Source organism: Neofelis nebulosa, chromosome 6 (genome assembly GCF_028018385.1).
Source record: "Neofelis nebulosa isolate mNeoNeb1 chromosome 6, mNeoNeb1.pri, whole genome shotgun sequence".
Taxonomy (NCBI): Eukaryota; Metazoa; Chordata; class Mammalia; order Carnivora; family Felidae; genus Neofelis; species Neofelis nebulosa.
Genome location: NC_080787.1, coordinates 120,650,848 through 120,678,430, shown reverse-complemented (window position 1 = coordinate 120,678,430; position 27,583 = coordinate 120,650,848). Strand labels below are relative to the sequence as shown.

General features: G+C 38.0%; 1 protein-coding gene across 1 annotated transcript in view; it reads left to right on the top strand.

Annotated features, from left to right (window-relative positions):
• The window catches only part of ARHGAP18 (Rho GTPase activating protein 18), a 124,515-nt gene that overhangs the window by 58,112 nt on the left and 38,820 nt on the right, over positions 1 to 27,583 (top strand). Inside the window, exons 2-5 of the mRNA XM_058735220.1 lie at positions 6,134 to 6,327; positions 9,443 to 9,678; positions 14,013 to 14,076; positions 18,364 to 18,542. Coding sequence (XP_058591203.1) covers positions 6,134 to 6,327; positions 9,443 to 9,678; positions 14,013 to 14,076; positions 18,364 to 18,542 — 673 coding nt within the window. The remainder of the gene's footprint in view (positions 1 to 6,133; positions 6,328 to 9,442; positions 9,679 to 14,012; positions 14,077 to 18,363; positions 18,543 to 27,583) is intronic.

Here is a 27,583-nt window from a genome sequence, read left to right as displayed (position 1 = left end):
GAGGGGAAAAAAATGACTTGGGTCATTCGTAGTCTGTGCTCTTCATACTCATTCAAATTCAGTGTATTCTGATGGACGGGGCCATTACAGAGCATTAATAGTGGCACCATCTCATGATGGCAGTGATTACTTCTTTAATGTCACTGCCCAAGTGAAAGAAAAATCCTGTTTTTGGTTTTTGGTTTTTTTTTTTTTTTTTAACACAGAGATAATATAGGGGGAGAAGCAGAGTGAGTTAAAACCATTTTTGAATTTCCAACTTCTTCAAAGAAAGTGTTTCAAAAACAGGTACATGTGAAGTCATGTCTCAGAGTGACACAAAGAATATTTTAGAAAATGCCTTGGAAAAGATGTCTCATGCATTTTAAAGAGAGATGGTTTGATTGTTAAAAGGTATTTTTCTCTAGATAAGTATACTGGTCATTTAAAAACGTTAATTATAGGCTGTGTCAACATGATCACTTTGGGTTTTGCTATGTGTGGTACAAACTGAGAAAGAGTGTCTGATGCAAAGGAAAAAAAAAGTAAATTCTAACCTTTCTAGTCTGTTTGGTGTAATAAGACGACTGCAGAAGAAAAGAGGGCACTAATCTTGGTTCCACCATCACTTTGCTGGGTGACTTGAGGGAGAATTTTAACCCTGGGGCCTCATTACCTCATTTAGAAAATGATGGGATAGATTTAAATACCTAGGATCCAATACTGTTCTAAAGTTCATGCTTCAATAACTATGGCTTTATCTAAAATATACTTGGTCATTATGTTTGATGGTAAGTTATGCTGTAAGAACCTTTTCTTGGGGGGGGGGTGCATTAAAAACAGAACAAGAAGCGAAACAAAAATAAACCATATTCCTCTGTTTTGTATCTCCCAAACTAGTCACTTCTTTTTTAAAAATATTTATTTATTTTGAGAGAGAGTGGCAGGGGAGGGGCAGGGAGAGAGAGAGAGAGAGAGAGAGAGAGAGAGGGGAGAGAGAGAATCCTGAGCAGGCTCCACACTGCCAGAACGGAGCCCAATGTGGGGCTTGAACTCATGAACCGTGAGATCATGACCTGAGCAGAAATCAGGAGTCTGACTCTTAACCGACTGAGCTCCCCCAGGCTCTCCCCAACCTAGTCACTTCTTTCTGTGCATTGAAATGAACGTTGGGATGAGGAACATGAAAGAAAGTATAACTCTTTTGGAGAGGATATTGTAAGAAAACAAACAAATCCGAATCCTAGCATCAGAAGACTTCAAGAAAGCAGACTTTGGGCCACAGAAGTGCCTCTTGGAAGGGGCAGAACAGCAAACAGACTGATGAGTGCAACAACAGGAGTATTGATGTGGGTGGGGGGTGGGGGGGAGTGGACAGAAAGTAGAGATCAGACCAGGTAGTTAAATATGAGTTCAAAGAAACATCCTAGTTGCAAATAAATTTGCCCTGAGATGGTTGAGGGAGAGGAGAGGTAAGGATGACCAAGGAGTGATAAGGAAAATACACATTTTCAAATACACTGGCCCAAAGGAAAGCTTAGAATTCCTGCCCCTTTGTCCATGATAAATAAAAGCAAATGATGAAAGACATTGGCAAGGTAGAGGATTTTAAATGACGTTCTATTCTTTGTCATTGAAATATAAATTAAATAGGGGTATATCACTGGAATGAGTCCCAGTTTTGATGAAAGGCTGTGAAACTAAACTAAAATAAACAAAGAAGTAGGTCAAGAGTCACCAGGAAAGCATGGCTGTTTCTTTCAGTAAGGCTTTCTGGAGCGTTGCCTGCAGAATTGAAAAGCGCATTTTGAGACCCATTAGGTGGTGTTTTTGAGAAATACTGGAACAGCGGTTTTCAGAGTGTGGTCCTGGAACACCCGGTGGGGGCAGGGTGGGATCCCAAGACCCTTTTAGGGGTCTCGGAGATCGTAATTGTTTTCGTAATAACACAAAGATGCTATTGGCCTTTTTCAATCTCATTCTCTCATGAGAACACAGTGAAGTTTCCCAGAGACTACATGATGTGCAATATCACAAAAGATTGAATGCAGAAGCAGATGTGAAAATCCAGATGTCTTCTTTTAAGCCAGACATTAAAGACAGTTTCAGAAAATGTAAAACAATGCTACTCATCTCACTACTTTTTTTTTTTTTTTTTTTTTGGTATGGACAATAGGGCTTCCCCTCCCCCAGAGTTATTTATGTTAAGATGTCAGTTATTCTCATTAAATGAATTCGTATTTTTTCCCAATTTTAATAGCTAATAGGTATATCAATAGATATAACCTATATAGGCAAAAGCTCTTTGGGGGTCCTTGAAAGTTTTTAAGTGTATAAAGGAGTACTGAGACCAGAATGCTCAAGAATGGCCCTCCGAGAGGATAGGTAATTTTTCTAAACATTAGAAGAGGGCAAAGGTGACCTTATTAAACTATGGGAGGGGCAGTTATTTATAGTCAGCAGTTTTACAGTGACCAGTGATACTAAGTTCCACACCCTCTTCATGGTTACCCAGGAGGGATTTCAGGAGGAGAATTCTCCCTTGATAACTCACAACAAAACATTCAAGGTTATTGGTATTCCTCCCATTTTGTAGGTAGGAAATGTTAGGGCTAGATAAGTCATGTGATTTTCCAGAATCCTAGAGGTAGTTATTACCCCCAGTTCCATATATTTGCATGTCATTTCTCTGACTGCATTGGTACTAGAATGAGTCATCAGTCAACTTGCTTTCATTCGTCTAGCAGACCACAGCCTAAACGCATGGCACCATCCACCTCCCTGTGAAGAACAAGTTGTGTCAGACCAATTTAACGTTCTTTATGACAAAGTAAATAAGAGGCCTGAATGATCTAATTACATTTGAAATTCACTGACCAGGGGAAAAAACATCACAGAAACCTAGCATAAAATATACCTGGGAAAAATAGAACGAAACAAAGCCCCGCTTTTTTTTTTTTTTTTTCCTTAGAAACACAGCATAAGAACATGCTAGCAAGAGGGAAAGAAAGGACATTCCATAAAGGCCCGTAAGGGTCTGTTAAGTTACTATTTGCTGATCATGTTAGCGCCCATGAAAAAAAGACATGGCAACGATGCTGTGACACGTGCGAGAGCATGAGTTTGCAACCAGCTGGAAGCCACTTCTATCAGAGGACACTGTCTAGATCTGTTGGTGGCTTTAGCTGGAAAAAATGAGGAATGTGAGCATTTTTGAAGAGTGGCCCTGGGATGATTGACACATAGGATTCTGGAGGGTAAGTGAGGAAGAACAATTGCTTGCCAGTAAGTCAGGTGGAAGTGATGGGTAGTTGCCTGTGGTACAAACCGTGTATTCCTTTGATTTTAGCACCATGTGTTACCTTGGGTCTTTTGGAAATATAAAATATTTCTGCTCTGCACTTCATTATGTCTAGCAGATGTCACTTTATGTTCTTGACCCCAGTTTGCACAGTGAACATGGTATCAGATAACATAGTCCTGAAAACCAAAGAGAGGAAACGAGTTACCTGGCCTCTTACCAGGACAGTTTTAAGAAGGGCCACACTTTCAGCCATTGTCTGTATGGAGTTCAAATGTAGAGTGTACTAAGAAAAGAAGTGCCATGACGCATTTCTTGACATACACTGTAACTTAAAAAATGTTCCCCTACATTTTTAGAGAAAATGTAACCTACCTGGCATGCTAAGAAGGGTAGTCTACCACTGAATGGTTTCCTCCTTCTCCTCCCCATCCTCTAATGTTTAAAAAAGAAAATGTTTTCTTCTAACATTTACCAATGATTTGAAAAAAGAAAAAAAACAAAAAAACTCTGCATCTCATAGGACTCCACATTGTCGAGTTGTGGTAAAAAACATATTCAGCTTTGAATCTTATTAAAGTAAAAATACTGAGTCTATTCATTAGCACTAGGTGATTAGATTTTTGCTTTATGCATGTTTTGAAAGCAGGGCTTGATATAGAAGGTATATTTACGTAACAATGCTGTTGCTCAATGCCCTTGCATTTTTCTGCCCATGCTATCTTAATGGAAATTTACTGGAAAATTCTTGCCAGAATAAATACATTCTTTCAGAAGTGAAAAGCTTAATGTACTTTTAGTTCAACTGCACCTCTTTTCTGTGAGCAGATAAACCAAATTATTTGGCATTAGTCATTACACTTCACACATTCCACAGTGTGTATTGTTAGTCTCCCGTGGAACTAAGTGGTGCAGGAGATAGGAATAAGGTAGCGGATCTCATATTATAATGAGAGAGAAAACAAAAACAAGGACGGGGCATCTACACATTTGACATGAAACAAACCAAACATGAATTTGGCAGACATCCTGTAAATGATTTTTAACTATCCTGGTAAAGCAGGATTATAGAACAGGACTTGGGGATAGGTTGAGCTGCTGATCACGGAAGTAAAAATTTATTTTTTTTGTTTTTAAGAGAGAGATAGCTTTCACGTTCACATTTTAATTAAAGAATCAGGAGTGGAGACTCTAAAATGAGAACACTGAAGGTATGGCCACTGGGGCAAGGAAAGGGGACCAGGATGGGATGCAGGGATGTAAACAGGACGATTAGGGCAGGGAGGGAGGAAGTGCCCCTTGAATTAAGGGGGTGGGGGAGGCAAACAATGGACAATGGAGACTGGAGGAAAGAGGTTCACACAACTATGTCCAGACTTCCTCCTGTTTGGCCCTAGTCCTAATGCCCACCCATCACCGCTCCAGACTTGCTACTGGGGAGATATTCGAGTGATTGTTCATTCATTACTGGCATTATTAAAATGCATAATCAAGTCAGAACCATCTTCAAAGGCATAAAACTGGCCTGTTAGCATATTACAGTTAAGTAGTCGGTTCTATTGTATTTGTTTGTAGCAACAGGAAATTAAGTGTTTTGGCTTTCTAAGAAACCAGTTGGAATTAAACTGCTAGGTAGAATTGATCAGAGTTTAGTGACCATCTCCCTTATGTACTATTAAATCCTACTGTTGTAAATATTTATAGGAAAGGCCACTTTAAATGTGAAAATATTACCTACTATTAAATAATTTTGTTTTATGGTTCTTTTTAATTTCATATGTGAAGTAAGAAGACCAATGTAGCAAAGTATCACTTCCTAACATTCTCTTGGGAGCTAAAGGAGCAATTTGAAATTAGAATAACAAAACGCTAGTTCGCCAATTATTGTTCCCACGTAAATTATATCTTCAAAAAATTTTTGAATATAAAGAGGAAGCACCATACCTTTAAAAACTTCCTTTTTAAAGTAATTAGGGTTTTCCCCCCGTAGCTCAATATAAAAAAATTATAAAACAAAAGTTAGTATTTCTATTATATATGGGATATATATACTTACTTATTATCAGGTCTTTTAATTCACTTTTAATATCAGGTGGGATGTGACTTATAATGAAAAAAATGTAGTTAACTTGGAAGTTATAAAAATACCTTTATTCAATTTATCCTTTTCTTGGTAGATAATATTTGAGATAAATGTTGAAGAGATAACTCCTAGCTATTCAGCATTGCCAATAAATGATTTTCCCCCCCCAACAAATAAAGTTTCAGTGTATTTTAAACCACAGATCGGCCAAAGGTACATTTATAAGTGAAATTTGAAAGTGGCTTTCTATAGTAGAATGTAACAGCAAACTTAATATGTCATTCATCTGTTGGCTTTGGTTTCAAAAATAAAAAAGGAAATTCATATGGTATGTCATGTATTACAGATACTTGCTCTATAATGGCTGAGTTTTGTTTGCAGATATAAATAACAAATATGAAATACTGTATAGAATTGAATCTCAATAGCCTGTAGTCAAGATTCAACCTGTTGCTTTCTGAGAAAAAAGTTTTAGGTTAGAAAGGAGTCTTAAAATAATTTACATGAAATGGAAATGGAAAAATGGTTTATTCTGTCGTTGTTTGTTCTTTGCATACTTTTTCATAGAGAGTGAAACTCTTTGTTCGTGCTACAGGCATATTAAAATTACTGGAATCTCAAGGTAAATAGCTTCAAAATATATATCTCTTTGGTTTTACTAAGGGGAACTTAAAGAGTTTCAAAATTCTTCAGTCAGTGCTCTGATGTTTTAGAAATTATACTACTTCCTCATCTGTTAAAACGAACCATGTTTTCTTTTGAATTTATAGTCGCAAATATGGCCAGTACACTATGAACCAGGAAGTCACCAAAGTTTCGGAAAAACCTCCATATGACCGATCAAGTTCTCAGGATTCTTTGGATGAACTATCTATGGAGGACTATTGGACCGAACTAGAAAATATCAAGAAATCTAGTGAGAACAGACAAGATCAAGAGGTGGTGGTCGTCAAAGAGCCTGATGGTAATGACTAACTGAATAAAACTCTTGTTTGTATATGTATTTATGAGAGATGAATACAGGAGAATGTAGAGGAGAATAACAACAGCAACAAAAATTAAAGCTAGGACAGCCAAAATAAGATAATGCCAGTTGGCCTTTCAACTTGAAAAATTACTTGTTTGTAGCAGATTTATGGATGCAGCTGCCAAATTTAAATGGCAAGAGCACATTCACTTAGTCTGAGATATGGCTGGAATCTTGTTGACTAGGCTTACGGCATCAGACATCCTGGGGTTAGACTTGATCTTTGGAAGGATCTAAACTTCCTTTCTCTGATATTTTAGCTACACGGTCCTTTTTTCTCTAGTGAGATTAGATGCTTGTGGAAAGCTCACTATTTGCAGTGATCCTGTTTTTCCATTGGTCAGTCAGCTTGAGCTATTTTGATGTTCTTTATTTTATTGATTCACAATTTTCCATATTCTACCTTGGACACGCTGTAGTTTTGCCTTTTGGAAGAGCAGAACAAGCCTGTTCTGTTTTTACAGGATAGCCTTTCAAATAATTGAGGATGATTATCTTGTACCTCACCAAGTCCTTCTAGAAGGAAAAAAAAAAAAAAAAAAAAAGATTTACATACACCAATCCTTCAGGTGGTTTTCAGACCTTTCTCCGTGTCGGTCATCTTATCTTTCAAAGTATAGTACACCCCATTGGATATAATGCTGCAGGCTTAGCCAACTAACCTGAGGGTATGGGTTTGACAATGTATGATGGCATTGGTGTTTTTAGCTTCCATATTGACTTCTTTCTTTTGTTGGTTTGTAATTTCTCTCCACTTTCTTTCCAGCCATGTTTCCCATAATCTCCGCTCCTATATTTGCTATTCTAGAAGAAACATATACTTTTTCTTCCTCTTAAAATTCATGCTGTTTCTTTCAATCTCATGGAATCAAGCAGTCACCAAGGTTTTGATGACCAGTTCTGGCATCTTTTATAATAGCTCTCTTTCTATGCCTTGTGCCATCCATAAGTTTGTAAGTTTGTTTTTGGGGTGTCAATTGATGCGGGTGCCAAAAAAGTAAGAGACAGTTAGTGCCTTCTGACCCACTCACAGTGATCTCCTTTTCAACAGGATTTCTTAAGTCAGTGACTTAGCACTGAGTTGTTGAAGCAGCTGAATCTACCTACAGAGGTTTTTCTTTCCCCTTTGCTGTAACATTGCTTGGAAAACCTACCAATAATACTTTAAAAAGAAAAATTGGAGATTTTTCTTTTGTTTTTTTAACGTTTATTTTTGAAGGAAAGAGGCACAGAGCATGAGCGCGGGAGGGGTAGAGAGAGAGGGAGACACAGAATCCGAAACAGGCTCCAGCCTCTGAGCTGTCAGAACAGAGCCCAAGGCGGGGCTCAAACTCACAGACCGAGAGATCATGAACTGAGCTAAAGTTGGACGCTTAACTGACTGAGCCACCCAGGCGCCCCTGGAGATTTTTCTTAATTTAACATTTCTCAGATTTGTAAAATGATAATCAACTCATTTTTGTTTTTGTTTTTGTTTGGGCTCTCTTTCATTTTACTCTCATTCTTTCTCACTTCACCAGTAAGGTTGAGCTTATTTATGATAATCAGTGGATCCCCCAACCTTTCTGTCTCCGTGTTTCAAGATGGAAGCAGCATACCAGTGGTCTGCTGAATAAGAAGAAAATATTCCACAGAAAATAGTAGTCAAGCCTGATATGTAGCTGTGTGTCATTATCTATTTCGTAAATTTCCAAGATGAAAATGAATTTGCAGGTAGTTGTTCATAAGGTGATCATGAAGAAGAATTGAGAATGTTTCTACATGCCCATGCCTTTTCTTTAACTTTAAACTGTTTTGACTTTTACCTCTAACTTTTAATGGACCAAGTGACACTGTATTTGAATCTTGTTTACTTATCATGTCGAGACCAGCTTTTTTCCCCTGCCAAATTGTTTTTATACATGTATACTGAGTTCTGCATTAATGGCATTAATAATAATGGCTGGCTTTTTATGTCAGTGAACAGTTTTTATTGCCTGGCAATATGGAATACCTGGCACTACATTCTGTTTCTTGAAACCAAGGATGTTGACACTTGATTTCTACCCTCAAGGAGTTCATAGGATGTAGAAGGGTAGATGGGCTATCATGGAGCTTTGCAGAGCTCTTCCCATGTAGCTAGCATTCTCTCATTTGGTTATGAGGCAGCCAGGACTGCTGTGCTTTAGGTGACAGATGAGAAAACAGAGTTGACTTGAAGCTATGTGACTTGTCCAAAGGGACGTGGCTACCAAGGTGGAGAAATGGAGTGTAGATGAAGGTCTTTCGTCTCTCAAGTCATTGGCCTTTCATTTTCCTCTATAAACTTAGCCCTGGGAGGGAATCTATTCTACTTCTCTTTCTGTTTTGTTTTGGTTTGGTTTTTTTGGTAATTTTTATATATCTTAATACTGTTTACTTTCTGCTTTCAGCGTTTTGAATTGATTATTAGGTAATTAGTTTCCTATCATCTTTTTTATCCCCTTAAAATAGTGTTTCTTTTTTAATTTGCGAAAAAAAAAAATCTGATGTGCTTACTAGGGGGATTAAAACCTTAAATTTAAAATTGCTTAGTTCCTGATGTCTGGATGCTCTCCTTCTTTGCTATACTCCATGTCAGCTACAGCGAACAGAAAAAAAAACAGCCTTTCCATCAATTCGTGTTGGGCTCTGGGGCAGTGCTGAATTTAAGCCAAGAAACGGGCTTTAATGGATATCCCCAGCATTGCCTTCCTTCTGTAACTTGATGGAAGTAAGTTATCTTTTCATTGCTTGCTCATCTCTGGAAAGAGAACAGTATTATCCTCCTCTGGTTAATCTGCAGAGAAGTGATAGAGGTTAATCACATGTGAAGTCATTTAAAATTTTTAATTGAGTATATATGAAATGGATCTAAAATTTGATATCTTTGTGGCTGAAGTTGATGGCAGTTGTCCAAGTTTCAGATAATGATTCTTAGTGCTGTGGTTTGATTTCGGTGGAAGAATGTCAGTAAGCGTGTTTGAGGAGCTTAAAAAATGTAAAAGTTATCATATTTTGTGACCTTAAATGCCATTTTTCTCTACCGTCTTAGAGGGAGAACTGGAAGAAGAGTGGCTTAAGGAGGCTGGTTTATCCAATCTCTTTGGAGAGTCGGCTGGAGATCCCCAAGAAAGCATGGTGTTTTTGTCAACACTGACCCGGACCCAGGCAGCAGCTGTTCAAAAACGGGTAGAGACGGTCTCCCAGACCTTGAGGAAAAAAAACAAACAGTACCAGATTCCTGACGTCAGAGACATATTTGCTCAACAGACAGAGTCCAAAGAAAAAGTAGGTTTTCTTTTTTGATGTTAAAACAAAGGAATAATTGCTTTGAATTGACTCACCCAATCCAGTTTCATTCAAATCATTAAAAACTTAGGGACTGTGTATATGCTAGGCAAGAAGGCTCTGTGCTGGCAGTGATCAAGAGAGACCTGGTCCTTGTCCTTCTAGGAGTCATACTGCTGGGGCAGAAAATTGTAAACAAGTTAACATTCAGTGCGATAATCCTTGTGTTAGGTGTCCTTGCAGCATCAGGAATAGCCCTGACCCCTCAGACAATGTGACTGCCAATTGTTACTTACAGAAAAGCAGGAGGTAAGGGATTCTTCCTTATCTATTAACTCTTGCAGGAATATGTGCTTTTCCCCAGCCTCATTTGGGGATGAATTGAAGTGGAGGGTGAGGGAGCTAACTGCAGTGTGATTAGAAAGCAGGACCCCTGAAACATGAAATAACTTCCTCTTTGTATCTAGTGCTTAGCACAACGCCCAGCACACAGAAGATTTGAGTAAATGTCTGTCAAGCTGATGAATTTATTATGGAAGCTGTTGGAATCTGGGTGAGAATGTGGGACTGCTGAATGAAGAGCTATCAGGGGAGGCATGGGGACCATGAGAGACCATGAGAGACCTCTGTGGCCTCGAGCAGCAGCCCATTGGGGGGCTGTTTTTCACTCATCCAGGAGGACCTAAGGAGCTTGCACAAGTGACAAATTAATATCATCTATTCCTTAATCAGGAAAATGTTGCTTTAAAAAAGAAAAAAAGTCACCTGAGCTAAATGATGTTCTTAGGGTTAAAGTTGATTTACACTCTGGATTATTTTTAGGTGTCAGCGAATAGTCCTGGTCTCAGAAGACCCAGGGGGGTTGTCGGAATGAAGACACACGAAAGGAATCTCGAACACTGACGATAATAGTGATAATTGCTCTCACCACTGCTGAACACTTACTGTGCTAACTACTTTCCTTCTTTCATTTAATCCTTACAGCTGTCCTGTGAGTGAGGTACTACCATTTCCATTCCGTGGCTGAGGCTCATAGGCTTTAAGTAACTTGCTCAACGCCCCGTAGATAGTAAACCCAAGTTAGTGTGACTTCGAAGTATGTGCTTTTAACCGCTACGTATCCTGCTGTATTTGGGTTTCCGTATATGATTCTGTTATCGAGTAACCCGGACGTGAGATTCTATTTATACTACAAATAAAGGGTAAAAAAAAAAAAAAAAAATCCTACGATTCTAAACAAAAACAGGTACCTTGTAGTTATGGTATCTTTCTGTCACGTAGAGAGGTTTTTTTGTTTGTTTTGTTTTGTTTTGTTTTTTTGTTTCGCTTTTTGTAGACATTTTATTCTCCCAAGACATCCTTAACAGTTCCGATTGTTACTCTATTTGCCTGGACAATTGTGGATCAAATCCAGTCTGTTTGGTAGGAGTTTGGGGGGCACTGGATTGTTCCAGGCAGGTCCCTTGCTGCTGTGAGGCAGTTAAACACTTGCTTACCACCCACTGGTTATTTGGGACAGCCACTGGAGTTGAAGGACTGGACTAGGTTTCCAGCTGTAGGAAAATGAGTGGTAAGGAAATATGGTATTATGATATTTCCTTCCCAACTAAAGAACCCTCCCTAAGGGAGTTAAGAGGAAATAAAAAGGGGGAGGGGGAAAGAATGGGTTCTAAGCAAAATATATGTTCTGTGGGATTCCTGCCAGTCTCCAAGAGGATGTTGCTACTTGGTGCTGGAAGCAGCATTTTCCCAGCAAATTCCTGGTAATATCGAAGCCACATGGTTTGAGTCCATAGTAATTGGTGGGTTGTATCATCTGATGGCATCATTAAGAGAGAAATAGCACAAGTAAATTTAAATAATGTTAACTTGCTTACACGGCATGCCTTTAATTGGAACACTGCCACCCATTGGAAATATGTCCCCCCTTCCTCAAGGAAACATGGCCCCGCCATCTTGCAATTCTTCTGTTCTCCTAGAAGTACAAATTCAGCCCTTCCATTTTCAATGCTTCCTCATGAAGCCCTTGCTGACACTAGGAAATAGAATACCATCTGCACTGTTACCTTCACTTGCTAAGGAAAACAATTCTGACCACATGCTCCAAAATATGTGTTCATGTGTAAGATTAGAATTATTCGCTGTGTTCATTGTGCTGTGGAGGGCTAACCTTCTGTAGGCTTGTCGGCGAAGAAAGGAGGGGAGGGTATTTGCTCTATCCTGAGGGGGATTGGAGTAGCGTCGTGACCCTTGTAGCCCTTGTGCGCTAGTCACTATACACTGTCCTGAGTGCCTCTGACCTCTAAGAGGTGCACCAGTGGCTGCTACGTATCTGCCCTAGTGCTTTTTCTAGACTCTTCTTAGATAGCAGGTGAAGGGGAGAAGATCTTCGTGGCTATCAGCCTGGGGCGAAATGTGTTTGAGAGGACTACAAAGGCTACCTTATTTGAACAGAGATGCAAATCCAACAGAATGGTTATTTTATTTTATTTTATTTTATTTTATTTTATTTTATTTTATTTTATTTATTTATTTTATTTATTTATTTATTTTTTTAACATTTATTTATTTTTGAGACAGAGAGAGACAGAGCATGAACGGGGGAGGGGCAGAGAGAGAGGGAGACACAGAATCGGAAGCAGGCTCCAGGCTCTGAGCCATCAGCCCAGAGCCTGATGCGGGGCTCGAACTCACGGACTGCGAGATCGTGACCTGAGCCGAAGTCGGACGCTCAACTGACTGAGCCACCCAGGCGCCCCCAGAATGGTTATTTTAAAAATGATTCGTTCAGATACACCTTTGTGTATGATTGATCTAGACTCCCCTCCTGATTCCTGAATTCCTTCTGAAGCTTTATTTTTTTTTTTTAATTTTTTTTAACGTTTATTTATTTTTGAGAAAGAGAGAGACAGAGCATGAACGGGGGAGGGTCAGAGAGAGGGAGACACAGAATCTGAAACAGGCTCCAGGCTCTGAGCTGTCAGCACAGAGCCCGACGCGGGGCTCGAACTCACGGACTGTGGGATCATGACCTGAGCCGAGGTCGGCCACTTAACCGACTGAGCCACCCAGGCGCCCCCCCCCCCCCCCCCCCACTTCTGAAGCTTTAATTGGAAGGAAGAAGTAGTACTCCCTGCCCACACTTCCTGGTGAAGGGAGCCAACCATGTTCGACGGTGTCTATAAACCCTCGGAGGACTACAGCCTTCTGGCGTCACTGCCCTAATCCCTACGAAAAACCATTCCTTTGACTATCTGAGCTCGTATTATATTTAGTTTCGGTAATTTAGTTTTAATTTACCTCACATTTATTACTAGCTTTCTTTTTTTTTTTTTTTTTAATTTGAAGAATTTCTATTGTTACCTACATGTCAACTTGTAATTTTGTTTTCTAACAGCGTTATCAGAATATAATTCATACACCATCTAATTCATCCTTTTAAAGTCTACAATTCAGTGATTTTTGGGATATTCACAGATTTACAACCATCACCGCAGTCATTTATAACACATTTTCATTATCCCCCAAAGAAAGCCCATTTAACAGTCATTCCTATATTCCCCTCCTTACCCCTAAGCAACCACTAATCTACTTGTGTCTCTATGATTTGCCTTTTCTGGTCATTTCTTAGGTAAGGAATCATAGCTTGTAACTGGTTCCTTTTACTTTTTCAGGGTTCATTCACGTTGTAGCCTGTATCTGTACTCAAGTTCTTTTTTTTTTTTTTTTTAACGTTTATTTATTTTTGAGACAGAGAGAGACAGAGCATGAACGGGGGAGGGTCAGAGAGAGAGGGAGACACAGAATCGGAAACAGGCTCCAGGCTCTGAGCCGTCAGCACAGAGCCCGACGCGGGGCTCGAACTCACGGACCGCGAGATCATGACCTGAGCCGAAGTCGGCCGCTTAACCGACTGAGCCACCCAGGCGCCCCTCAAGTTCTTTATATTGCTGAATTATATTTCATTGTGTGGATGGATCACACATTGTTTATCTACTCCTCTGTCACTGGATATTATCAGCTTTTTTTTTTTTTCGTTATGAGTTTGCCTTTTCCCTTCAACTAAGTAGTGGTGTGCTTGATGACAAGGACGCTCTTCGTGTTTTTCATATTCCCTATGGGGTTTAGTATTGTGTCTTACAAGTTGGTAAGTGGGTAATCAAATATTTGTCGGGTGATTGCTTGTTGATTGTAACTGCAGTACTTTTTTTCTGTGGTGGTTGTAGTTCTGAATATGTTTCCTATACTCGAAAGGTTAGTAATAGAATTATTTACAATACCATTTCTCTGGTTGTGAGTTGGAGATGACTAAATGGCCCACTTTCTATCTTTAGGCTCCAGATGGCACTGAATCACAGTCAGTCAGAACAAATGAAAACAAATATCAAGGAAAAGATGGTATGTTGGACCTGTTCTCTTGTATTTTCCTATTGATTAGCATAACAAACAGATATAACCTTTTAAAATACTCACCTTCAAATTCTAGTAAACAAATTTTATTAAAATGCTAATATATAAAGTGCCCAAGTACATAATTACATAAGGCTGAGAATATAGCGCCCATTGATTTTTTTTTTTTAATTTTAGTGTATCTCTGTTCTACATCTCTGTGCATAATCCGTTTTCCTGAATGCTTACCATGTGCCAGATACCTTGTGAAGATGTTTACCTAATTTATTATTCTCAAGAACTTTGTGTAGTGGGTACTGTTCTTGACCCATTTTACAGATGACAGAACTGATGTTTGCAAATGTGAAGTCACTTTCCCAAGGCCATACGCCTAGTCAGTGGAGCCAATGAACTTGGGGCCCCGTTCTGAAATCATAAATTCTTAATTCATAAATGAATTCCTTTTCAGAAAGTTTATAAAGACTTAAAAGTTAGGATTTTGGGGGGCAATTCATTATAATTCTCTCCTATTCTTACTTTTTCTCTTCTATACCTGTTATTTCAGAAATGGATTACAATTCCATGGCATGGATGAAAATAAATAGTAAGCTTCATTGGCGCTTAATCAGGGAAGAATTTATAGCTTTTTTCACTTATTTGCAAAAAGAAAAAAAATATTCTAAATTAAGCTTAAAAATTTAATCCTTACCGTGTTGTTTAAAAACTTTAACAGAGGTGGTCTGTGGCTGCCAGATTCCAGCCCAGGGACTTATCCTTTTGTTTTGTTTATGTTTTTAAGAGTGTTAATGCCACTAATAGTGTTGTATTTGGACTGGAAGCAGTAGGGGAGGAGTATCAGGTAGACTGTGGAGGACTGGGAAGTGTTCCCGACCTCATCACAATCAGGTCAGTTCCAGATTATAAGGGATATTTTGGAGTCTTGGAACAGCCAGTATCTCCATTTTTCTTTCCGTACTTTTCTCAGAACTTCTGTCCTGTGCCCCTGCCTTTCAAAATAAATGAATAGGTAAATAAGTGTGTGCATGTGAGTGTGGATGGACACATACATGTCTATATATTTGTATCTGTAAAAGCACTTGCTGTCATGTGGAAATTTCTTCGGTTCTATTTTTTTTTAAAAATCAGAATGATATTACTGAGTGTTTCCCCAAGTCTGTGTACCAGTAAACACTGAAAGGGCATGCAAGCTAGAAATAGCTGGTGCTGGCCTGTCAGGGCGCTAGGTCATTGAGAGAGACAGATGAACCTTTTAGGCCAGTGCTGAGGATGCTTTGGGGAAGGGGGACTGGCCGTTGTTCAATGAACACTGAGGAAAACATTGTCTTTTCTTGATGGGTTCCCCCCTCACCAGAGGTGGTGATGTAGGCTATATAAACAGAAGTTCTGGAGGGCAAGTTCATTATATGAGTACTTCCCACCTTGCTTGCAGCAGCTGAGTAAAATGTGACCGACTTGCCTGAATTACAACTACTTTTGCTGGAATAGAGCCTCTGATCAGAATAATAAGACTATATGTGTAATGTCATACGTGTAGCACCGTGTCACTGAGTATGTACCACTCCACCTGTTGTGAGCAATGCCACATTCTTTTGATAGACAGTAAATTAACCAGTTTTATGTAAACCTTGAAAGGTTCAGAATGAAATGCATGGAAAACATTGTCTGCAGTGTGAAAGTGGACCTCTTTCTGTTTGAAATCTGAAGGTGTGAGTGACATTTTCTATTAAATGTTTTCCCATACTTGGGCTTTTCTTGATGTTCAATGAAAGATATTTATCCTAAATGAAAAAGTCATAAAGTCTTAATGTTGCAAGAGTTGTCTCATTTCAAATTAATCTGCTAATTATTATTCTTTTCATCAAATTATACAAGGCCCGTTGTTTTTATACATACACTTAGAAATTTTAATAATATCCAAATAACTTTAAAACTTTCATGTTAATATGCATATTTACTTATTTTCTCTTGATGACCATGCAGGAAGGAAAAGTCTCTTTAAAAATAAAGGCACTTTGGGATAATTTGAACAATTGAAAAACTTGAAGGAGTTTTGTCAAATATTTATAAGCCAGTGCTATTGTTCACTTTAACAACCAAAGGAGAATAAGGAAATTATACTATTTACACTTTAGGACTTTAAGAGTCAAAAGGTTTATCTCTGAATTCTCTGTTAACTTTTCTAAGAGTAAGTCATTGATTCATAGATGCTTTTAACTAGCTGGTTAACTATCCATTTCTTGTAGCGATGTCTCTCTGTCACCCCGAAACTGTTTCTCCTACTGTCTACCATAACTTGATCTACTGTTTGATCTCTTAGGCTTTTATATTCACTTCTTTTATTTTTGCCACATTTTGGAGCAAATTCATATATTTTAAATATATTGCAATTTAATTATAATTTCTCTCCTCAGTTTTGAAATCAGAGAACATTGTGTGTGTGTGTGTGTGTGTGTGTGTGTGTGTGTATGAGGCAGTGGTGTTCATTGCAACTCTTACATGGGGGTGGTGAGGAGAAAAAAAAGGGGGGGTAGCTTTAAAATTCTTGTCTGTACACACTCTGCTTCTGGAAAGGTAGCTTCTAATTTAAGAAAATGGCTAATCATTTTTTTCCCCCCTCTCCGAATGGTTTCCTAGGAAACCAATATACATATTCACAGTAAAACATGTAACAGTGTAAACCAGCGGGAGAAGAAAACTAAAATTGTACTTTGGCCATTTCAGTTAATACTTTAAAAATTAATTGTAAAAAGGTCTAGTTATTCTAATTAAAAAATTGTCACAAGCTGTTGGAACGACAACACAAATAATACGTAAATGTGCCATAGGTAGCAGCAGATAATTACCATCGAAGAGCTTCAAATTTATTCTTAGTTTTGGAATTGGCCTAGGGCAGTGCTTACTGCCTTTTTTTAACTGGGAGATGCTACCACGTTCACCTCTGTAGTTTGCAAGGCCCAGTGCAAACTGAAGATGTGACTTCTGGTTCAGATTCCAAGGCAGTAACAGTAGAGCATTAAACCCAGCAGGGGGCTCGTCTGAACACAGAGTCCTGTGACTACGGATCACACTCCTGGAAGCCTCCCCCGCTTATCAAACAGAAGTAATGAGGCTAGATTCATGTTTATTCCTAATTTTCCATTGGGTGAAGCAAACTTTTTTTTTTTTTTAATTTAAATGACTACAAATAGAGTTTTCTGAAGGCAGTAGTTTTAATAACAGGCATAATATGTAAGTGGCATGCCTTTGTTAAAATTTTAAATCAACTTTACCTTCTGTTGCCTTGTGGTGTTAATATATAAGCATGTAAATGCAGCGTGTAAGTTTATTTTGTAATTCAGAGCTGTCTGCTATGAATTAAAAGTCTGCAATGAAAAAAATAACAGTAATCCTGTCATTGGTTCCAAGGTTTTTATAATGTGAGTTGTGTTTAAACCAAAAACTTACCAAATAATCTAATTTAGAACTATCTTCCCCAAAGCTTTGAAGCTGGTGTTTTCAGCAAAGAGGTTTTCGAATGTAAATTCTTTCCTAGAGGATTAACAACGGACAAAAAAAATTGTTAAGCTATTATACACCCTTGAAATGTTGATACAAATATCCAGAATTTTTTTTGACAGGGTTTATAGTTGTGAGAACCTTCCTAGTCTTTGATATAATTGGGTGCAAAATCTGTTAGTTCATGTACCAGGTACTTCTAGAGCTGACTCCCACTGTGGTAAGTTTTTGGTACCAACTCTCATTCTGGAATTCTTACTCTGATAGGTAGGTAACATTCCAGAAAGGAAAGGAGGGGTGTTGAAGAGATTTCTTCCAGGAATCTATTCCACTGTTAGAAAGTGAAATGGTGTGTCACTAGTTCTAAGAGGGAGTAAAAGTAACCTCTTTCCACCCCCTCCCCACTTTTTGTTTTTGCTTTTAATCTCCCAGTGTAAAAAACAACAACAACAACAACAAAACATTCAAGTCTACTGAGTTTTTGTGAGGCTTTTCATTCAGAGTTTGAGATCATCCATCGATTTTGGAATTTGACCTGGTCTAAGAATTGTGACCTCCAACAAAGATTCCACAATTGAACTATGGACTCTAGTCTTCACCTTCCCTATACCCTCCATGCACCATTGGTAGGATTCTTTGCATATACATTTTGCCTTTAAAATATCCATTAATTACTGACGATAGTAAATAGTACTTCCTCCAGAGGTTTGTATACAGTTGATATAAAGACGTAAAAAAAGAAATAAAGAAAATACATTAATTGAGTCATTCTTTTCCCAGACCAGGCGTCTAGTCTAGTTGTTGGTGAAAAAGAGCTGATCCCACTGGTCCCTGAGGAGGCACCTGCCTCTGAAACAGACATCAACCTGGAGGTATCATTTGCAGAGCAAGCAGTCAATCAGAAGGAGAGTTCCAAGGAGAAGCCCCAGAAGAGCAGAGGCGATGACGCTCCATTACTTGTACGTACTGCACTATTCAGATTTCACTAAATAGAAGAGTATATTTTTCATCAGCTTTTTATTTTGGAAATTTCAGACCCATAGAGAAGTTGGAAGAATAGTACAGCAAACAGCCCTACAGGATTCATGTAGATCCATTTGACAGTTAACATTTCACAAACTTTGCTTTTCCTCTTTCTACATTATCTATTTATATGTTGTGCTATCGGCTGTGCGCTTGCTTTTTTTTTTTTTTTTTTTTTTTTTTTTTTTTTTTTTTTTTTTAAAGTAAGCTCTTTGCCCAACGTGGGGCTTGAACTCATGACCCCGAGATCAAGAGTTGCATGCTTGGCCCGCTGACCCAGCTAGGCACCACCACCCCACTTTGTTTTAGCTTAACAAACACAAAACAATACAGCTATAATACTTAAGTTGAACACTAAAGCAATAATTGTATTTCATAACAGTCATATTAAAATGTTCCCAGTTGCCATAATATTGTCCTTTATAGCTTCTTCCTTCCCTAGCCCCATCTGGAATTTGAGTAGGAGTTGTACGTTACATTTGATATCATATCATTTGGTTTCCTTGAATGTAGATCACATCCCCTGCTTTTTCTTTAATATTTTTGAAGAGTCCAAATCAAATTTCTGACTTTGTTCCTCATGACTGGATTCAAGTTAAACATTTTTGGCCAAACTACTACAAAGATGAGGTTTATGTCTCTGATTGCATCAGCAAAAGAGGGGCATGCTGTCACACAGCCCCTTTACTGGTGATGGAAGTTTGATCACCTAGTTAAGAAGATGTTCACCAGATCTCCGTATTAAGATACCTTTTCCTGTATGCAATTAGTACTAATTTGTTATGCTTGGGACTGGGTGAGTATCCCATTTGTCAGTAACAACCAATCGCCCACCAGTTTCCCCATGCATTTGTAATCCTTGCCTGAAACAATAATTAAACTAGCGTTTGAGAAATGGTGATTTTTCTAATTTTTTAATTCCTTCCATATTGATTGGTTGGCAATCTTGTGTAACACTTTCTCTCCCTTTTCTCTGTTTTTGAATATCACTATGGACTGATGGCTTCCTTTTTTTTTTTTTAATTCATTGTTAAATAATCGTTGTTTTTTCCTTTAATGTTCAAATATACCTAAATTTGACCAGTGGGAGCCCTTCAGGCTGGTTCCTATGTAATTTTTTTTTTTTTTATTTTTTTTTTATTTTTTTTTTAAATTTTTTTTTTTTTTTCAACGTTTTTTATTTATTTTTGGGACAGAGAGAGACAGAGCATGAACGGGGAAGGGGCAGAGAGAGAGGGAGACACAGAATCGGAAACAGGCTCCAGGCTCTGAGCCATCAGCCCAGAGCCTGACGCGGGGCTCGAACTCACGGACCGCGAGATCGTGACCTGGCTGAAGTCGGACGCTTAACCGACTGCGCCACCCAGGCGCCCCTCCTATGTCATTTTAACATGCCCTCATTTCGGGGCGCCTGGGTGGCTCAGTCGGTTAAGCGGCCGACTTCAGCTCAGGTCACGATCTCGCGGTCCGTGAGTTCGAGCCCCGCGTCGGGCTCTGGGCTGATGGCTCAGAGCCTGGAGCCTGCTTCCAATTCTGTGTCTCCCTCTCTCTCTGCCCCTCCCCCGTCCGTGCTCTGTCTCTCTCTGTCTCAAAAATAAAAAATAAAAAAACGTTAAAAAAAATAACATGCCCTTATTTCTTTTACTTCTTTGCTTTCTAGTATGAGATAGATGTTCCAGGCTTACTTTGTACTTTCCTTCCCTTGGACTTGAAAGACTCCGTTTCTTCAAGGAGCCCTGGTTTCTTTTAGTAGCAGATAGTATTTAGAAATTAAGCTTCATGTATTGAGTGTTCTTGTTGTTACTGAATGTCTTATATTTTTAAAAATAAATGTAGTTATTTATTTTGTAGAAATTCACCCCTGCAAAAGTTAAAAAAAAAAATATGATGAACTTCCTATTACTTCCCTACTAGCCCCAACATTCATTAACCCATGGCTAATCCTGACCTATCCATACCCCCAACCAGTGCTCCATCTGTGTTACTTTGAAACACATCTCTTAATATTTTGTCATCAATAAATATTTCAATATGTAGTTCTAAAAAATCGTGGGGTTTTTATAAACATGTCCATATTACCATTACTGTACCTAAAAAATGCTAACAATTCTTAATTTTAAATATCCAGTAAGTGTTCAAATTTCAAATTGTATCAGACATTTCATGATTGTTTTTTCAAATGTATTTGATTCCGGATCCAGTTAAGGTTTATGCATTGCAGTTGGTTGATATGTCTTTTAAGATTTTTAATCCCTCCCTCTCTCTCCATTCATTATTCTCCTTCTTTTTCACTATCCTTTCTTCCTTCCCTTTCTCCCTCAAAATTTATTTGTTGAAGAAACCTGGTTATTAAGTTACAGAGAATTTTCCCCCTCCAATTTCTCATGTTCTTGTTCTTGTAAATTATTTGATGATAGATTTAACAGATTCAGGTTTTTTTTTTTTTTTTTTGGATCAAGATTACTTCATATGTGATCATATATCAAGAGACAAAATATTTAGTCTTTCTCTTTTTGTGAAATCAGCAGCTGCGGCTAACCAGTGCTTGGATCCATTAGTTTATTAATGGTTACGGGATGATGTTTTCATTTCTTCTTTTATTCACTTATTAATTTGAATACTTTTTTAAGAAAAACTTTCTAAAATGATTCCTTTTAATTGACCAGTTGTCATTTTTTTTGGTTCCTTAGCACCTTTCACTAGTGACCAATTAATGTGTTGTATTTTAATTTTCTTCTAAAAAATAGAATTTAACTCCTAGATGTAGTCCTATATGACATGACCCTGGACAAAATTTCCCCTGCGTATGTGATATATTTTCTGCTTTAGGCCTAGAATTTTCTGTTACCTGCAATAAACCCTGGGTCTGTTTAGTAGAAGTACACTTTTGTAACTATGATCAGGACACCAGGACCGGACCGTTCCTTTCTGTGGGTTGGTCATTGCTTCAAGCCTGTTCAGAGGCCAGAAGTGCATGTGGATCTTCTTTCTTCCATGCCGAGAATAGTCGTTCTCAGGATACAGCAGGTGATATAATTAGAACACATATAATTACTTGTTTGTTTTATCCTCAGTTAATGCACAGCGTTCTCAGAATAACAATGGTAACGCTGCTATTAACAATATGATTACTAGGAAACAGTTTAAATTTGTTTTTCTTCAGTTGTTTGTATCCTTGAGGTATATCCCAAAAGGACTGTAATGATAAAATTACTGTGCTTTAGGTTACAAAGGATAGTTATTCTCCATATGGTTAAGCCACCAACTGCACACTTGGTTGAGTAAATGGTTTCATTTTATTTTCAATTTTTAGGGATTGCTTTTTTGAAATGTAATTTTGTTTTGTAAGCATGTAAAATATTTACATGGTCCAGAAGTCAAATTTAAAAACAAGTTGTATTAAAAGTCTGGCTTCTGTCTCTGAGCCATCATTCTATTCTCTCTGTCCCCTTACAGGTAAATTTACCTTCTAAGTAAATTCTTTTTTATTTTAACTTTATGGTTTAACCTTCTATTCTCAGATAAATGGTAGCCCACTATACACACTTTTTTCAACCCTGAATTTTTGTTATTTTTGACTTAGCATTATATTCTGGAAATCACTCCATAGTAACATAGAGAAATGTTTCTCATTCTTTTTTTATAGCTATATCCTACTCCATTGTGAAGATGCATCAAAATTTATTCAACCTTTTCCCTAATGGTGGACATCTAAGTTGTTTCCAGGCTTTATCATATATTTGTAAGAATCTGTTTTTATACCTGATGGGAAAAGTAAAGGAGTACGTATCCTTTGGCTTAAAGAGATGACCTATACTCCCAGACTGTCAGTGTAGTGGGCAGTCCATATCTCAACAGATGGAAGGGGTTTTAAGTAAAACACCGTAGAGTCTAATTTAAAAAAAAAATGAAGACACTGTTGACTTCTAAGCTGTTCATTCAGAAGTGGAATAGAATATAAATTAATAGCTACTTTAGAGACTTAAAAATAAAACTTCCTTTCTTGTTTTATTCTCTGCTTAACATTTCTGCTTACCTACCCTCTTGATTTTATTCATGTTGTGCCCCAAGCTTAAAATGACCTTCCTATTTGGACCTCCTTGTTGTTCCCCGTTTACCAAGAAAGTCTTAACTCATCCTTTGGGGTCTAGTTCGGTCTCTAACTTTATTATTAAGTCCTTCCTGGTTGTGAATTTACATTAGATACAATGTATAAAATAATCCATTAAGCCGTTAAGATGCCATGCTTTTGATAATTATTGTCAATGTAATCTGGTATTTATCTATGCATATATGCATCTGTTCATCTCTATACCCATTTATCCATATGTCTCATAGAAGGCATGGGCATGTAAGCCTTTCATGAGTCCTCAGCATGGTTGATGGAATGAATATTTATATTCATCACTCTGAGGCAGGTGTCTAAGCAGATAAACCTTAAATACCATTTCTGCTCCATGCTCCCCTGCTTCTGTAAATAAGCAGTAAGCTTTATGTAATACATTGTTCTGTGTTGACTTCCATTTTTTAATTCATTTCTTTTTTCTTACAACGTTGGGTAGTCTTTGTTAATTCTTTATGATCTCTCACAGCAGATTCAGATTTCTCCTCTTAAATTTGTAGATCAGGTTTTATAACCTCTCATGGGCTTCAGTTTGAAAATGTAGCTACTACTTTGTTTTGTGTACCCACTGTATCTCAGAAAATATGCTCTGTAATTTATCAAATGATCTCATGATGTAGATGTTACAATTCCTGTTTTTCATACAAGGAAACAGTAAATTATATATGGCATGCAAAGGCTTGGCTTCAGGGACTCAATTTTTGAAGCTCAAGTTTTTTCTGGGAGGACCATGTCGACTCCACTTTATGTGCCCTGAAGGTCTATGTGTATTTAATTCAGGTGTGAGTTTAAGTGGCTCTGTATTGGTGCTGTTGACAGCTTGTTCAGGGTAGCTTGGGATATTTTATAAATAAGATTCTGGCTTGTGGGGTCCATCATGTACAATAGAAATTTAATAATACTCCTTCAGCGTACTGTGGAGACTAAACATTAAGGATTCTGAAATTTTGAAGATCCATAGTTTTAAAAGTGTAACTATGGTAAAGCCTCTATTCTAAATGCATGCCTGTATTTAGTTCTTAGGTCTTTATTCAGTGTCCTTTGGATTCTTATTGAATTATGACCTTGCTTGTCTGGTAACACAGCTCCGTGCATACTAAATACCAAAAACTAGGCATGGAGGCCCACCTTGGCAATTTTCTGGAGAATGGAACGACTCTGGAGGACATTGAAGAGGTGTTGTTTCAGGATTGAATGAGGACACTGAAAGCCAAAGCAGACACACTTGTCCACAATGCAAAAATAGGTGTTTAGGGTTATAGTCCTGAATTGTCAAGAAAAGGTTAAATTACGGCTATTTGGTCTCCATTTAAAAAATTGAAGAAATATTGGAATGCCTGGGTGGCTCAATCTGATTTTGGCTTGGATCATGGTCTCACAGTTGGTGAGTTAAAACTCTGTGTTGGGCTCTGTGCTGACTGTGCGGAGCCTGGAGCCTGCTTTGAATTCTGTGTCCCCCTCTCTCTCTGCCCTTCCTCTGCTCACACTCTGCCCCCCCCCCCTTTTGCAAAAACAAATAAACATTTAAAAAAATTGAAAATTGAGGAAATATAAAAAAACTAAATTTGAAAGTTCATTTGTCTAGAAAAATATTCATCCTCTGAAAATGACAATGAAATGCTGTAATAAAATCACATTTTATACATGGAAAAATCTTAGTTAAGAAATGTATTTCCTAGCAGACCAGGAAAAAAAAAAGTCATCTGTGGAAATTGACCAGGTAAGAATAGATTCTCTTGCTTTCCATGTTGAAGGTAGAAGTGACTTGATGTATTAAAGTCAAGTCCATCAAAGTCCATCTTTACTGATGGAGTGCCTAAGGAGCCCTTTGTATTGTGAGGTCTGCAAAAGAGGGGTGCGGTCGGGGAGAGCTACCTGATTAATTTATAGTAACACATGAGAACCAGTGACCTTATAATTTTTGAGAAATTTTATTTCACTTCATTCTTGAAGCACATTTTTCAAAAGGCAAAGAGCTTTGCTTTTGCTGAAATTGCGTTGCCTGCTCTTAGCCAGTGAACTGAACCATCCAGTCTATTAACTAAACAAAAATGACAGGGGACTTCATAAATATTTAAAGCTGCTGCTATGAATTAAACATTGGGATGAAGAACTAACTCCTTTCATTAAAGCACAATGATAAATAAATAAATAAATACATAAATAAATAAATAAAAGCAAGTTCATGACATATATTGCTAGGTAAATCAAATGTTTGAACTAATCATATTTCAGGTTTCTCTAAACATTTACCTTGGCTAGTTCTTTAAATAATTAAATTACATGTGTTTGGCTTATTAGATCAATAGCTACTGATTTAAAGGAAACGTTTAGAACTGAATAAAAAGAATAAATGGTTGGTAGATCAGATTGTTTCAGCCCTTCAGAAAACAATGCAATTAGCAGAACTCTGGGGCCAGGCCTGAAGAAAATGTGACAAGTTTTGTGTGATTTTGTGAAGCTCAGTACAAATCACAGGACAGCGAGGGAGCATCCAGCCAGTGGCCCTGTACCTCACTGACCTCGATTCTGTGCTTTCCTCCCTGTAGGGTGTGTGTCTTAATTCATTGAACAGACTGGGACAGGACCCCTGCAGTGTGCCAGGCCTATGGTAGAGTAGGGATACGGAAATGAGTCCATATGAGCCCTTGAGGGGCTCACAGTCCTATACGAGTACCGATCCACCTAGATTCCTCCCCACATGCTCTGGTGGACAGAGAAAATGGAGCAGAACAGAATGGTTATTACTGCATTTAGAATCTAGAAGATCTGAATTTGCATCCTTCTTTTGCACGGGCTTTGTGGCCATGCTTAGTCTCAAGTCCCCACCTAGAATATGCTGTAATAATTCCTACCTATTGGGACTTTTTGCAGAATAGGATCAAAAAACCATTTATCAAATAAGAGTATTAGCCTTATCATGTTTTCTCTTACCTTACAATAATAGTTAGGCAAAAAGGAAAGGCACGAAATCTTGAATTTATTGAAAAAGCTGTAGGAAAGAAATGTAGTGATAACGCAACACTTTTTGAGTCTTTACTTGGGCCATTTGATCCTCACCACAGCCTTGTAAGGTAGCTTCTGTTGTTCCCATCTTACAGATGAAGTGGCTGAGGTGACACAGAGGTGATGTAATTTGCCAGAGGTCACATAGCTAGTAAGTGATGGAGACAAGATTGTCCACCTGTGGTTTGGCCCCACGTTCTCAGCCCCCATGCACTGCACCGTTAACACTTATGCTGGAAATTCACTTAGACTATATATTTAATGATGTCTACTGCTGTTTTATTTCATATTCTCATAAAGAACTATAGGAAGTTCTCTCTTGGAGTTGAGTTTGCTTGAAAGGAATTAGCTGCTCAATTCCAAAAGTTGTAGGTTTGAGGAAATGCTTTAAGACAGTGAAACTTCAACATTTTGGTCTTATAACCTTTTTAGGCTCTTAAAAAGTACTGAGGGACTTCAAAAAGCTTTTGTTTCACTAGTCAGGAAGGATGTTGGTATTGAGGACAATAACTACCATGGCTTCCAGCGCTTTGACAAAACCTCAGATACGTGGCCTTCTGGCTAAGAATCTGTAATTTCCTATTGTTGGAGCATTTGTTGGCTCCCTGAACTTTGCAGCTACTTAGAAGTATGCTGTGGCTGAACCAAGACAGAAGGCATACACATAGTTCTACAGAAATTATGGTTTCATGAAAGATTTTGAGGAGACGAGGATGGCCGTAAGTGATTTTGGAATGTGAAGAATTTCTTTGGATTGAGTTCCATGGAAGTTTGTCGCTAACCTCTGTTCTTGGTCTATGAAACATGAACACATAGACTAAGGAATCCTTTTTCTTGATAAGTAAACAACAAATACTATGAGAGTAGTGATTTTGTTTATATCAGTTATTATACCTATGGATATTTACCAAATGAGAAATTAAAATTGAGACATTTGGAAATTATTAATCCACTTTACAGCATTACAGTTACCATAAATAACATTTTTATGAAAAATCGTCATTTTCTAAAACAAATTATTTTTTAAAAGATTTTCTTTAAAGTTTATTTTGAGAGAGAGCACACGTGTGCAAGTGGGGGAGGGGCAGAGAGAGAGAGAGAATCCCAAGCAGGTTCTGCACTATTAGTGCAGAGCTTGATGTGGGGCTCGAACTCACAAACCACAGGATCATGGCCTGAGGCGAAGTGGGACGCTTACTCTACTGAGCCACCCAGTCACCTCCTGAAACAAATTATTAAGAAGTGTGCCATGGTTTTACATTTTATCTACTCCAGTGTTTCACTGTAGTGGAAGTCAGTTGGGTCCTCACCTCTGTATCTGTGTTCAGTCTGTTGCACCAACACCTGTCTTACACCTTTGGCAAACTCCACTGAATAATCATAAGGGAATGGGAATGAAAAAGGCAAGTAATGCCTTAGTATTACTCATTAAATAGTTTTGACCTCATAGGTGCCTTGAAAGAGTGTTCGGTAACTTCCTGGTTCCCTGGACCTTACTTTGAGAACTGCTGCTTTAAGACCTGTCTTTTGCACTAGTTTTTAGACCATGAAGTGTTAATAACATGGTACAAAAATGAGCAAAGTAAAGGGAATAAAAGGGAACAGTTGAACATCCTTGGCCGTTAAATGAGGAAGTGAAGAATAAACCCTAAAGATATACCCTTTATAACCTTTTTTAATCAAACCATCAAAGAATGATCATAGTTTTTAGTAATCCATAAATACAGTAGGAATAAAATTTGTCTTAAATATGTTAGAGAAATTCATGTTTTTACTTTGTGCTTTCTTATATTTAATGCATTTAATATTAAAAGTGGCTGAATAGGTCGTAGATAATATTTGGGAAAG